The 15132-nt window shown below is 46.9% G+C and overlaps 1 protein-coding gene across 2 annotated transcripts in view; it reads right to left on the minus strand.

Moving 5' to 3' along the window:
• Window positions 1–1380: 1380 nt before the first annotated feature.
• The window catches only part of TP53BP2 (tumor protein p53 binding protein 2), a 70233-nt gene continuing 56481 nt past the window's right edge, over window positions 1381–15132 (minus strand). For both annotated transcript variants that reach the window (XM_062210442.1, XM_062210441.1), the window contains exons 14-18: window positions 12627–12764; window positions 11842–11975; window positions 9656–9822; window positions 5390–5589; window positions 1381–2150 (exon numbers count right to left, since the gene is read on the minus strand). In XM_062210442.1, coding sequence (XP_062066426.1) covers window positions 2109–2150; window positions 5390–5589; window positions 9656–9822; window positions 11842–11975; window positions 12627–12764 — 681 coding nt within the window. In that variant the 3' untranslated portion in view covers window positions 1381–2108. The remainder of the gene's footprint in view (window positions 2151–5389; window positions 5590–9655; window positions 9823–11841; window positions 11976–12626; window positions 12765–15132) is intronic.

Here is a 15132-nt window from a genome sequence, read left to right on the forward strand (position 1 = left end):
AAGCATAAAACAGGGAGAGTACAGATTACTTATACAGTGGGATCTCCTTCATAAGAGGGGAAAAAAATATGCCCAAGTGTTACTCATTGCCTTCGGGTGGTCCTTTCCCTCCCTCACAGCCTTTTTCTGTCATTGGTAATATTTTCCTAAAGGATAATTCGACAATAAGACAAGAAGTAAAAAAATAAATGTATTCTAAAGCTTCGAGTTAAGGAACATAAAAGATGATCACAGTTCCCTAATTCCCCATCTCCCCTGTCCATGCATGTGTAATTCTTTAGTTTACCAAGTGCCCTCACATACAGCACATGGAATGGCTTTCCTCAACAACCCTGAAGTATGCACTGGCAATGGTATCAAACCACACTACACACTTAGGGAGGTCAGGGGTCATGGGCAAGGTCACATGATGGGAAAGTGTCACAGCACAGAACTAGAACACATGTTGGATTCATTCGCTGTTGTGGCTGCAATGTATTAACACTAACTTAGAGGCTTGAAACACATCCGCTGTCTCATGACCCTGACTTAGAAGTCCCATGGAGCTGGGTGAGGCCTGGCTTCCAGGCAGGGCACTAAGGGGCAGAGCTCACCCCCGGGAGCGGCTGGGACTGCTCATCCATGTCCTTGCTGGCTTCTGCTTTCCTTGCTCTTCAAAGTCAGGAACGGCAGGTCAGGTCCTCTCTGTCCACGTCTCGCTGACCTCTCCTGCTGCTTGAGGGGCTCACGTGGCAATCCGGGCCCACCGGGATAATCCAGGCGAATCTCATCACCCTGTGTAAGGCGAGCAGATTAGTAAACCTTGGTCAGCCTCAGAGTCCCTCACAGTATTATCCAGATTAGTGCTGGACTGACAGCCCCAGACACAGGGACACTGGGGGATGGGGAGATAGAACAGGGCACTTACACAGCTTAGGCTCGTTGTTGCTCTCCCCACCACTTGGAAAACTCTGGAAGGTTGTCCTTCGTCTCCCTTCCTTGCTAGAATTCACCTGCTCATAAAAACGTACAGAAAGAGACCTTACACAATGGTTTTTCATTTGTGTCTGCCATTAAAAAAAAAGTTCCATTAAAACAAAACAGCTTCCAGAACAAGGCACAAACTCAGTAACATTAATAAACAATGTAGAGACTACACAAGTTTTCACCCCATAAATTAAGGCATGTGACTCCATGAGAAAACAAAATGAGGCCACTCACCTATCAAAAGCTCTAGGTAAAAGGAATAAAAAGGCTTCAATCATCACGGTCTCTAAGATCTTTAAAAAAAAAAAAAAAAAAACCCCACTCACACTCATGACTGAAATTGAGGAATTCTAAAAAACTTAAGCCTTTAAACAAGGCTGCTTATCACATCAAAAATGCAGACCAGTGAACGGCTCTGAGTCAAAAAGCTGAATTTTATTACAACTGTTTTTCAGGTCAGCTATGATCTTGACAAATAGTACGGGTAAGCCTCTAACAAGTTTCTAATTCCCAAGATACAAAAGACAATAAATACAGATCCAAGTTCAGCCTAAAAACAAATCTAAATCTGTTTAGATTAGGTAGTGTAGCTTAGTTTCAGTATTTCAAATACATGTTTAATTCTTAAAATGCTACAAGAACTCAGATAGGAAGGTATTGCTCACTGATGAGCAGTCCAACGGTATACAGGCGCAGGGTGCCCCTGAGCCCTCGTGCACAGCCCCGGAGGGTCCATTGGCGCTGTGGGCAGTTGGAGATGGTAACACCGGCACTTTCTGGCAAGAGGTGGGACAGGGACAGGCACTGAAAATGCCCACTGAGCACGACAGCTGATTTCCCAACACCCAGTAAATGGTCCTATTTCTTGCAGAAAACAAGACGGGCGCTGTGTATCTCCGAGCGCTCTATGGGGGCAGCTTTGCCAGCACAGCGCGGGCTGCGTGCGTCCACACCCCACTTCACCCCAAACACGCGCCGCTCGTGAAGTCCTCCACCCTTCACTTTCCTCCAGGACGCATTCTTCCTTGCTTTCCTGCTGCGCTGTCCTTTAAATGAGTCTCACGGAATTGTCGCCAGAAACAGTTCTATTGCTTCTTAGTGACAGCAAAGCTTAATTCTTCATGGAGTAGAAGGCTGCGGCTTCAGGCCAGGCTCCTTTGCCTTGGTTTAATTCTTGGGTACAGCTGTAAGAGAGTTTGGGGCAGGTTTACAGACGTGTGGGTGAGTGGGAGCGTAACAAAATTTCAAAAGTACGCCAGGAGGGAAGGTGTCACAGGAAGGAAAGTAAAAAAAAAAAAAAAAAGATACGCTATGCCCAAATGTACAAACACTCACATTTAGCAATGTTCTTATCAGTGACTCAGCGCAGGGCTCCAGCCAGTGACAAGACCACAGAACAATGACATAAAAGCCCATGACTGCTCCAGCGATCAATCCATCCGTACAGCTTGTTAAGCTATAAATCAAGTCTAACGAGGAAGACAAATTGCTCACAGTGGTTTGCAATATGCCACAAGGTACAGAGTTCATGGGAAATGTTTATGATGAAAAAACTGAATGGACTCCAAAAATGCACCAGAACAAACTTGTCTGTTAATTCAACTTTCCACAAACTTTCTGAAGTATGCGCAAGCAACTGGGGTTTTCATGACTACTGGAGAAAACTAAGAAGATTAAAGTCTCTCAACTTTATTCACAATGGAACTTAATACTGGGGACTCGAGACTGGCAGGGATAAAACGCCAAAATACAAGACACAGACTAAGGAAGGATAGGTGTTCTTAGCTTCGGAGTTCTGGGGTTTCGTGTTCTCCCCAACAAGAGCACGAGAGGGGAGGGCTGGCCAAGGGCTGCAGTAGAGAAGCCAGGTGCAAATCAAATAATTCAACCCACAGCAAAACAAAAACCCTCTGCCCATGACACAGGAGGGAAAAGGAGCTCCCTCAAAGACAGCCAGGCTTCCAGGAGAAGATGGCGGGGTCGAGGCGCTGAAGGCAGACTTTTCCGTCCGGGCAGATGCGTGGCCAGGCCAGCGTCTACACTGTCTGGGCTTCGGAGTAAAATCCTCAACGTTTCTGCATTTGCCCTTTGTTAATGTTGTGTGGGCACACTGGCAACCAGACAGACCCGCGCCGGGAGACCCAGAGGTCTGCTGGTGGCTACAGGGCCACCTCTAGCCCGGCCCACGGGTATGGGCATCTACCTGCTGCTGCCCCACCCGGGACAAACCCCCGGTGAGAAAATGAAATTCACTCATGAGGCCCACAGCGGACAGGCTTCTTGAAAACTGCTAAGATGACAGATCTCAGGTGTTCCCGCTACCCAAGAGCGGTGACGCACACCCCGTGCGGTGACGCACACCCCGTGCAGTGATGCAGTGCATGAGCCTGAGGCAGCCACCCTGCACTACGCCTGTCTCACAGCTTCTTGTACACCGTGAGCTGCGGGAGGCAGGGCGCTGGCTGACACAGGCTGTTAAGAGGCGCTCGCTTCCCGCAGGCGTTCACTAGGGCGCTGCAGACCCTGCAGAAGCACACGGGGGCTTGACAGAGAAACGCTTTACTTTTCCTCTAGCTATCGGAAACCTTTTTGAAAAGGCTCCTCTTAGGGGTCAGCGTTGTGGCATAGCAGGGTAAGCTGTTGCCTGTAGGACCTGGCTGCCCCACTTCTGACCAAGCTCCCTATTAACTGCCTGGGAAAGTGGCAGAAGGTGACCCAAGTGTCTGGGCCCCTGCACACACATGGGTACCCTAAAGGAGTTCCAGGTTCCTGGCTGTCTGGCCAAACCCCAGCTGTTGTAGCCATTTAGCAAGTGAACCAGTGGATTGAAGATCTTTCTCTTCTAATCTGCCTTTTAAATAAATACATTTTTAAAAAAGCCTTTTAGTCTGTTTTTCCCCATTTCCATTGTTCTTTACTATTTGTGTTATGATCACAAAATGAATACGTCTGAGCCCCAAATGTCTGTTTCATAAAAAAATTGTGCTATGAGAAAAGCAGCAGTTAAGATGCACGAACTCATTCGCACTGCACGTTAGACTAGCAACAGTGGGGCAGGGGGAGTCAGGAAGACACTGGTCTGAGTGCAGACAGCAGGGGCCCAGCACTGGAGTCTCCCAGGAAGCCGGGACCTGCACAGAGAGAAAAGCCCACGTGGCAGCACACTCGTAGGCAGAATCCTGCCCCCGGCCCAGGCACCAGCACACGAGCTCTGTGCAAGGACTGACCACATCTGTGTGCCCCTGAAACACCCAGCCTGCCCACACTGCTCTGCACCAGAGCCGGGTGCCATCCTCACAGCAATCAAGGAGGCAGGCTTCTCCAACTCTCCTCCCGCCCTCCGCTGCCCATCACCTCAGGAAGCGCTGCAGGTGCACCCGCAGGCCTGGAGGCCACTGCCGCGACCCACATGCTATGCACTGTGCATTCCCGCCAGCCTTCCCTCAGCCCTGCCTCACCTCCTCACCAATAGCACGCTCTGCAAGCACTTGTCTAACCTGTAAACTTCTCTCTCAATCTCTCTGGTTGCCTTATCATGTCTCTCTCTCCTTCCCACTCCCACACTCTGTACCGCGTAAACCCTGGCAGGACACCTGCATCTATGAGAAAGCACGAGGCAAAGTCTTGAGACACATTCCTCTCACCTTTCCTCCTCCGTCCCACCACACACTAGCCTTTTCTCTGAAAATACTCCTGGGAATCGTTACCTGACGATAACAGTCCCCCTGTGCTAATACAGAAGTGTTAATTGGCTGATATGGACTTGTACAATTTGTTATTTTCTTGGTTTTTCTGACAATGAAATAACAAAGAACAAGAGATGTTGTCTTTAATGCCCTGCTATAAGTTTTTCCATATATACAAATCCTATTTTAGATAGACTTAAAGTTTATTTCACATATTACAAGCTCTAGCTGGCGTTGTAGTATAATGGGGTTAAGATACTGCTTGTAGTGCCAGCATCCCATATGGGCACCAGTTCGGGTCTTGACTGCTCCTCTTCCGATCCAGCTCCCTGCTAAGGTACCTGGAAAAGCAGCGGAAGATGGTCCAAGTCCTCAAGCCCCTACACCCATCTAGGGAGTAAACTAGCGGGTGGAAGATATCTCTCCCACCCCCAACCCCGTGACTCTACCTTTTAAATAAATAAATCTTAAAAAAAAAAAAGTCACAAGCTCGATTCTGCTCGCATTATCCAGTTACCTTCAGTCTGTTTATAAATGCAGACAGGACCCTGACGGCTGGCAAACATCCACCACGGAGCACGATACAATCACTGGAATGTGGCTTTGGGTCTGAACCTAAGATGTGGGGAAACTGTAAATTCCACATCTTACTAGTTGCAATGTGCCTGCAACAGGAGCAGGTTTTGCGAAGCTTCCTCTGTCACACGTGAAAACACGCCGCGTGTTGGATGACTTACCCCCAGCAAGTTGCGCGGCACATAGCCCTCCCTGTCGCTGAGGCGTGCCCACCACCACTCGATCTCGTCCTCGTCTTCCCGGCGGACGACCGTCATGCAGTCGCCTTCTCTCATGGGCAGCTCGTCGTCGTTCTGAGGCTCATAGTCCCACAGTGCGTAGATGACGCCTTTGTTCATGATGCCCATTTTCTCCTGTACTCCTGAAATCACCATGGGAAACAAAATGGCAAGAAACGGGTGTTGGCTGGAGTGAGCGCACTGAACTGTCAGCAAATGCACTTCCCGGGGTTGCGGGGAGGGTGGAAGCCAGCAGTGCTCCGGGAACACACGGGAGACACACGAGCGCTGCCTCCTCTCCAAAGCAGCTCTCAGCGTGGCCTCATTCAGAACACAAATGCCTAGGAACTAAAAACAGAACGGTCCCCGACTATTAAAGTAAATTACGCTTGTCACATTTCAGCCTACTTCTACATGACTAAGGAACTCTGAGAACATTCTTCACCTAAAACAGCAGAGACAAATGATCAGAAGTGCTTGACTGTTATTCGATTAATTTAAAAGAAAAAAACCTAGAAAATGCTAGAATGCAGAAATATGGCATTTTGAACATGATGAAAGTCTTTATATGGTTAGCTCTAAAATAGTGAGAAGCAGAATTCTAAAAAGATATTGAAATTTATAAACTAGGGGATTTCTCACCAGTTAACACCAGATTTCCAAGTTAACTGGCACTTCCAGCTTTGCCTCTCTCCACAGATACATCTGTCCTACAGGGCAACACTCGTAAGAAACAACCACCACCAACTGGCAGACATCAGGCAGAAAGCAGAGGAGGGAAGGAATCAGACAAGAAGGCTGCCAACAACTCAGAGTTCAACAGTCTCACCTGCATGATTTTTTTTTAAGTCAGGACAAAACCTGCTTGCATGTGAACAGATTTTCAACTCCCCTGAGCACTAAGCCATTAATTATGACCTTGTTACTCCTAAATCAATTAATGATGATGTCGCATGGAGTATAACCAACTCGAGGTAAAAATGAGGCCGTTCCTTTCCCAAAGAAGGCTCTGTCAATATAAAGGCCAGGTGAGTTCCCAACTTGTCTGTTTAAATCAGCCAGATTCGCAGGGGCAGTACAACTTGCTGTGACGAATTCCACCAAGTTCTAAAGCTGGACAGATGCATTACCTCTTGGAATGGGGATGCAGGTTTGGGTGAACCAAAAGAAACTCTGGATACTAAGTATATGCAAAATAAGAGCTGGAGTCCCAACTTTTTGTTGTTGTTGCTTGAAGATCTACTGTATTTACTTGAAAGGCAGAATTAGAGATCTTCCATTTCACTGGTTCATTCCCTAGATGGCCACAACGACCAGGGCTGGGTCAGGCTAAAGCCAGAAGCCTGGAACTCCACCTGGATCTCCCACGTGGGTGGCAAGGGCCCAAGAACTTGGGCCATCTTCTGATGCTTTTCCCAGGCCATTAGCAAGGAACTGTATCAGAAGTGCAGCAACCAAGGCTTGAACCAGCATCCATATGGGATGCCAGTGCTACAACATCCAGCCCGAGTCTCAGCTTCTGAGAAACCATCAAGGATGGAAGAACATTTCTCATTATTTGTTTTAGATTAAAAGCTGCAAATTACTCTGTGCAAAAATGTTTGAGGGGTCTGAAGACATGCTCGATGTCACTGGTAACTGGGGCAGCCACTAAGGAGGCCATCAGCCACTCCAGATCCACTAGGGGTCAAAGAGTAAGGAGCAGGGAAGTCCCTGGCTCTGTGCCCCCCTCCCCCCGCCAACTCCACACACACACAACAGGCTCAGAGGGAGGCCTGCAAGGAGAAAACAGCCCTGTGTCCTCTGAAGATAGAAGAATTATCTGTGCAATAGTCACAAAATAGAATGGCACAGCACAGGGAACATAAACCATGGCCACATGTAACATGAGGGACTCACAAAAACAATGCTGAATGAACGAGGCAGGCCACAGAGTCACCAGCATGATTTATGCTAAGTGTCAAAAGCAGCCCAAACCAAAAACATTATTTTAAATTCATATACAAACGATGTAAGTTTTTTTTTTTTTTTTTTTTTTTTTTGGGACAGGCAGAGTGGACAGTGAGACAGACAAAGGTCTTCCTTTGCCACTGGTTCACCCCCCAATGGCCGCTGCGGTGGGTGCACCGCACTTATCTGAAGCCAGGAGCTTCACTCTTGGGCCACAGCAGAGAGCTGGCCTGGAAGAGGAGCAGCCGGGACAGAATCCGGCGCAGTGACCGGGACTAGAACCCGGTGTGCCGGTGCCACAGGCGGAGGATTAGCCTACTGAGCCACGGCGCTGGCCTACGATGTAAGTATTTTTAAAAAACAAGGACTGATACACTTCCCAGCAGCAGTTACCACAGGTGTGAGGGCGTCAGATGCCATCATGGGACATGGTCACGTTCTGGTTCCCAAACTGGGCTCGCTTCTGGCCTGGGTTTGACCTGTGACCTCTATGATTTACACTGCACATCTCGGCCATAAGCACTCTTGACATTTGCAGTATGGCATCTCATACTTCTTTGTTTTGTATTTTTAAGATTTATTTATTTGAAAGTCAGTTACACAAAGAGAAGGAGACAGAGACACAGAGAGACAGACACAGAGACAGAGAGACAGACACAGAGACAGAGAGACAGAGAGAGAGGTCTTCCATCCACTGGTTCACTCCCCAACTAGTCGCAATGGCCGGAGCCAAGCCAATCTGAAACCAGGAGCGAGCAGCCTGTTCCAGGTCTCCCACACGGGTACAGGAGCCCAAGGACTTGGGCCACCTCCTACTACTTTCCTAGGCAATAGCAGAGAGCTGGATAGGAAGTGGAGCAGCCAGGACTCGAACCAGCGTCCATATGGGATGCCGGCACTGCAGGTGGTGGCTTTACCCACTACACCACAGCACTAGCCCTGTGTTTCATACATTTTTAAAAACCTCTCAACAAATGTCCCTAATGCTTTTTTTTTTTTTCTTAAAGATTTATTTATTTGAAAGTCAGAATTGGGGGGTGGGGAGAGACAGAGCCAGATCTTCCATCCACTGGTTCACTCCCCAAATGGAAGCAACTGCCTCAGGCCTAAGCCAGGAGCCAGGAGCTTTGGGTGCAGGGGCCGAAGCACTTGGGCCATCTTCTACTGCTCTCCCAGGCCATAGCAGAGAGCTGGATCAGAAAAGGAGCAGCCAGGACTCGAACTGGTGCCCATGTGGGATGGTGGCACTGCAGGCGCAGGCTTAACCTGTTACGCCACAGTGCCAGCCCCCCCTAATGCTTTTAAAACTCATATTTCATGTAAATATAGTTCAAGACGGCCAATAAAGAAAAATATATTAATAGATTAATTTAAAAATAGTATGTTAACATACCAAAATACTCTATGGTCCAGAGTTCACCACATGACTGAAAAGTAGTCATAAACATCCACAGTATGAGCAACAGCTGAGAGGGACGGTGAGGGGACTGTGAGGCCGAAAGTCCCCACCAACATTCCCTTCACACCCTGACCCCGGGAACAGACCTGGAGGTCGAGGGAAAGTGGATGAACAGAGCGGGCAGGGGTCCACGTCTCAACCTCAGGAGCCCCGGCCAGCACACAGCCCTGGAGCCGCCTCCTTCCCAACTTCTCTCAAGCCAGATCAACAAGAAAAGGTAACCTCAACTCCAAAGCCTTGTAACTTTTAAAATCTTCCTTATGCCTAAAAACAGTGCCAGTGAACATATATTCATGCACAACGTCAAGTCTATTTTTCTCAAGGCACAGATCTGATGTTAGCAATCAGAACCATAACCTTGAAACCAACAGAACAAGAAACAAATTTTAAAAAACTAGCTCCACAATAGGTTTTGCATGCGCACTCCCACACAGCTGCCGTCTATCACCTCGGAAGGAGGGGCTCTGCTCACCTGTTCACACACACACACCACCATGCGCTAAGGGCCAGAGCCTGGGCAGAGATCTTCTGAGGTCAGAACCATGAACATCACAGGGTCGTACGCTGCTTCACTGTGTTTTGTGGCTGTAAACATCCCTGACAACAGTGGTTTCTAGCAGTGCGCACAAAAGCTGTATTGTTACCTCTCACCATGGCTGCTGGATTTTCAATGCCCAGGATTTTATACAACATAGCAGATTTTTTTTTTTCCAAATAGTAAAAATATTTAACCAATTATACTTCAGCAATTCAGGAAAAATGAATGTGGCATCGGTATATCTAGTCTACTGGTTACGTACCATAAAGAAACTGGGAGCACTGGGTGTAGCCTTCCTCCATCTCCTCGCACTTGTCTGCAGCAGTCTGCAGGTCACTGTAGGTCATGGCAAACACAGCAGCCCCCGACTCCACCAGAAACTTGCACACCTGGACGTTATTACACGATGCAGCACAATGGAGCGGGGTCCTGTGAAGCGAGACACGGCCAGGGCTTGAAATGCTTGCCCAAAGTCAAAGATTCCTGCTGTGAAAAGATAGCTAGAAAGTTCTTAAATCTCTCAGCCCTTTTCTCTGAGCCAATCAAAGAATTACAGCCATGAAGGAAAAAAAAAAACACAGAACAATGGACTATGCTGGGGCTAGAACTAGACAAAGGGTGTAGAAAACCAAAGAAATGAAACTCATAAATCCTAAGAACAGGATAAGTGGAGTTTGCTCTATGTCCTAGAGAAACTAATCATTTCTACCAAAGTGGAGGAGCCAACAGTCCTTAAATTACACGGCTTCACTCAAAACACATGCCTTTGAAGATCCCTTTATTGCCACCAATTCTGAAGAAAGTAAGTTGCACTTGAGTTCTCTTTACATTTTTCAAAGCTGCTATCAGGCAAGTGTTTAGGCTAGCAGTTAAGACACCAGTTAGATGTTCATGTTGACTTGGCTTCGATCACCACCTCCAGCTCCTGACTCCAGCTTCCTGCTAATGCAAATCCTGGGAAGCAGCAAGAGCTGGCGCGCTCTCTCTCCCTCTCTCCCCCTCTCGCTCTTTGCCCCTCTCCCCTATGCTTCTCAAATGTTTTCTGAAATTAAATTTTAATTTAAAAAACTGTCAATTCAATTTAGACTAGAAACTATAAAATATACACATTTCAATTTAGGTTAGGTAACTAGTTAAGCATGAACTTGTAATAACAGCATTAAAAAGAATCTGCTCCAGATTTTCAAATGTCTTGTTTTAAATGACCCTGGGTAAGCAGACAGAAAGATAGACAGATAGATAGGTAGATAAAAAGGAAGAAGAAGAGCTGGTACCACTGTCCAGACTCAGGAGATGGACTTGAGAACGTCAGGCTCCAAAATACACAGGTCTACTTCTTTGTCCCTTCCTCCCCTTCATTTTATTTCACTTGGTAACCTTAAAAAATGTTTTTCATCCCCATTCCCGTTATTATTTTGGTGACTATGACTACAGATTTTTTTTTTTAAGATTTGTTTATTTGAAAGAGAGTTACAGAGAGAGGGTGAGAGAGAGACAGAGATAGAGGTCTTCCATCTGCTGGTTCACCCTCCAAATGGCCACAACAGCCAGAGCTGGGCCAGCACAAAGCCAGGAGCTTCTTCTGGGTCTCCCACCTGAGTGCAGGGCCCAAGCACTTGGGCCATCTTTCACTGCTTTTCCAGGCACATTAGCAGGGAGCTGGAGTAGAAGTGGAACAGCCAGGCTTGAACCAGAGCCCATACAGGATGCTGGCATCACAGGCAGAGGCTTTACCCCACTATGCCATAGCGCATGTCCCTAGGTTATTTTTTTTTTTACTACATGCTTTCTATTTTATTTATTTACTTGAAAGGCAAAGAAAAAGAACGAACGATCCCATCTGCTGGTTCACTCCCCAAGTCTATGCAATGGCCAGGACTGGATCAGGCAGAGATGAGAAGCCTGGAATTCCACCTGGCTCTAACACTTGAGTCACCACCAACTGCCTTGCAGGGGGCACATGAGCAGGAAGCCAGAACTGGAAGTGGAGTCAGGACTCAGACCCAGACACTCCAATATGCAATGCAGGCATCACAAAATATCTCATGAAAAATGGATTTAATGGCCAAATGTATTTGTAAAATGTTGCAAATTACAACCCCCTCTTGGAGTCGTACAAGAGACACTGGCATATTAACTTGGACTTTTCCAGGGGCTGGGGAGACCTTGCTTCCAATCAGCCTTTCTCAGACTCACTGATGCACACGAGTTAGCTGCACCACTTGCGATGTTCCCTCTTATTCTTCAATTGCTCTACTTTTCAAAACTCCTCTACTTCCAGAACAGGAATGAGATGACTGTTTCACGAGCACATGCTAATTCTTCAACAGATACCCCCGTTCTCCAGACAGACAGCAGCTTAAGGACATACACAGACACACTCCTCACCTACTGCTGACACAGCAGACGCCCATAAGTGCCGTCTGACTGGGGTTTAAAAGCTCTTACCATCCATCGCTGTCGGCAGCATTGACATTGACCCCAAACTGTACCAGGAACTTCACGATTTCTGTGTGGCCTGCGCACACAGCATTGTGAAGGGCTGTGATGCCCTCATCATTGGGCAGGCTTGGGTCATCAACCTGTAACATCAGTAAGAAGACTAGCATCACTCTAGTCTCTTGTCACCTGAATTGTCACGACTTATTGGTTTATTGGGGTAAAAGAGAATATAAATAGACTTTCGCAGCATTTTTCTAAATCATAATTAAAACCTACAGGAGCCAAGAAAACTATATTAAGAACAATTTTCTAGCAATAAGACAAAATAGCCACATTAAGTAGTTACTCACTATAAAAAGGAGTTTTTTAAATAAAAAAAATTGGAAGAGCAGTGCCAGAAACTATATCCTTATACTCATTTTTGTTTATTTATCCACCCAACTTCCCACCACAAATGAGTTTCTAAGTAGAAGTTACATTTGCCATGAGGAAGAAGAAAAGGTCAACTAAAAATATTTTAAACAGTAGGCGCCTCAAGAGCAGGGACCGCCTCTGTAACTTCACCCGGTATTGTTCTTAGAGAACAGCAAGGGTCACCCCATGAAGGAAAAGCTCTCACCACGTCACAACAGCACAGCCCCACCTTCCAAACAGCATGGCCAGCACTGAACCGTGCCCAGAGGGTCCTCCACCACCCCACAACCCCAAAGGACATTTAAACATACAGCTTCTCTCGAGTAGCCTTCTAATTATTCAAATAAAGGTCATCTTTAAGAAATTCATGATCATACCTCATAAATAATTCTCTGCACAAGGTCAAACTCTCCCTCCAAAGATGAATCGAGAAGTAAAGCAAGAGGGTTGAACTTCACCCTCATCCCATGAGCAATCCTCTCTGAACCAGTTTTGCGTAAGTTTGTCCTTTTGCCCTGTGAAGGAAACGTGCAAAACTAAGGATCTCAGTCTTAAGCAAAAGAGATCAATACCATCCAAAGCAGAAGACATCACAGTTACGTTGGCAAGAAGAACTTTAAAATACATATTTTGCACATTTTTCTCCAAGTGTGACATTACTTAGAAAAGTATACAATCATGATATGCAGCTCAATGCATCTTCTCAAGGTAAACGCCAGCAAGCAGCCCAGCAAGGAGAACGTACTGCAAGCTTGTCTTCTGCAAGTTCAGTACTGGTCCTTAATCACCTATCTAATACAGGACAGCGAACCCCACATTATGAAACTGGGCAAAACAGCTTAGTGTGTGTGTGTATACATATATATATATATATATTTTTTAAAAAGCTACCATATACTGAATGAACATTTATTTAATCCTCACAAAAATGCGCTGTCCCTAACTTACACATTTACAAACTCAGGTGCTCAGCCAGTAAACAAAAAGAAAGCAGTTCAAACACAGGAAGGGAACCTGGTCTCCCTGAAGCCCTCCCTCTAACCGTTTCATGCTACGACACCTTGATCTCCCCAGAGAAAAGCAATAATAAGGAGCATCAGTCTATCACAGACACATTAAAGAGGAACTTTGTCAGTCTCAAAATGTTTTAGTAAGTCAGGCTTAAAAAATAAAGCAAAAATGTAAAGGCTACATTGAACTAAATTTTTTTTACAGATACTTTATTTGAAAGAGAATCAGAGACAGAGGGAGGGGTCGGCGCTGTGGTACAGTAGGTTAATCCGCTGCCTGCAGCACAAGCATCCCATATGGGCACCGGTTCTAGTCCTGGCTGCCCTTTTTCCAATCCAGCTCTCTGCTATGGCCTAGGAAAGCAGCAGAAGATGGCTCAAGTCCTTGGGTCCCTGCACCCGCATGGTAGACCAGGAAGACGCACCTGGCTCCTGGCTTCGGATCAGCACAGCTCCGGCCATTGTGGCCATCTTGGGAGTGAACCAATAGAAGAAGACCTTTCTCTCTGTCTGTACCTCTGTAACTCTACCTCTCAAATAAATAAAAATCTTAAAAAACAAAAAAAAAAAGAGAAGGAAATGGGGAGAAAGGAGGGGGGAGGGGGAAAGAGGGGAAGTGGGGGAGGGAAGGGGGAGGCAGAGAGAGAGAGAGATCTTCTATCCACTGGTTCACTCCCCATATGGCCACAATAGTCAGGGCTAGGCCAGGCCAAAGCCAGGAGCCTAGAGCTTCTTCTGGGTCTCCCACATGGGTGCAGGTGCCCAAATACTTGGGCCGCCTTATGCTGTTTTTTCCCAGGCCATCAGCAGAGAGCTGGATCAGAAGTGGAGTACCCAGGACATGAACTGGTGCCCATGTGGGTTGCTGGCATCACAGGCAGCAGCTTTACGAATAATATTCTATGAAATGGGATTTTTTTTTTTTTTTAATTTTATTTATTTGACAGGTAGAGTTAGACAGTGATAGAGAGAGACAGAGAGAGGTCTTCCATCCAATGGTTCACTCCCCAGGTGGCTGCAATGGCCAGAGCTTCACCCATCTGAAGCCAGGAGCCAGGAGCTTCTTCCGGGTCTCCCATGTGGGTGCAGGGGCCCAAGCACTTGGGTCATCTTCTACTGCCTTCCCAGGCCACAGCAGAGAGCTGGATCAGAAGAGGAGCAGCCAGGACTAGAACTGGCATCCATATGGGATGCTGGCACCGCAGGCAGAGGATTAACCTACTGTGCCATGGTGCCAGCCCCTCAAATGGGATTCTTAAACATATCTAAGCAAGTCGAAATAGTCCCCAAGGTGTAACATGTGTACCACACAGGCTTTTTCTTCCATGTTAGCCCACATAAGGAAAATGTCTGGGTTTTGAAAAACATTAATGGCCACCGATACATTTCACAAGTGTGCAGTGGCTACCATGCTGCAGTCCTTGAAGGGGCCAATGCCATGCGAGCACGGTGCTACCAGTCACAGGCTGCAGCTCCTACTTCACCCGAGGCAAAGAGGAAAGAGAAAGCACTCTTCTGGGAAAAGAAAACTAGAGTCATAAAAGTTAAGTGTGATACTTTTACAAACTCTAGTTTGATTTTCCCTCCTTAAAAGCGTGAATTATTCTGACACAACAACATAAACTGAGGAGAGATCATAGAGTATTGCAGTGTACATTTGTTTTGGCCAGCAGGGCTTAAAACTTCCGTTTGTTCTCACATGTACAACTCAAATGAAGAGATCCAATGGGGACAGCACTGTGGAGTAGCGGCATCCCATACAGACACTGGCTGCTCCACTTGCGGCCCAGCTCCCTGCTAAAGCACTGGAGGATGGCCCAAGTTCTTGGGCCTCTGCAGCCACTTGAGAGACCTGGAAGAAGCTCCTGGCTCC

The sequence above is a fragment of the Lepus europaeus genome, chromosome 14 (assembly GCF_033115175.1).
Source record: "Lepus europaeus isolate LE1 chromosome 14, mLepTim1.pri, whole genome shotgun sequence".
In the NCBI taxonomy this organism is placed as follows: Eukaryota; Metazoa; Chordata; class Mammalia; order Lagomorpha; family Leporidae; genus Lepus; species Lepus europaeus.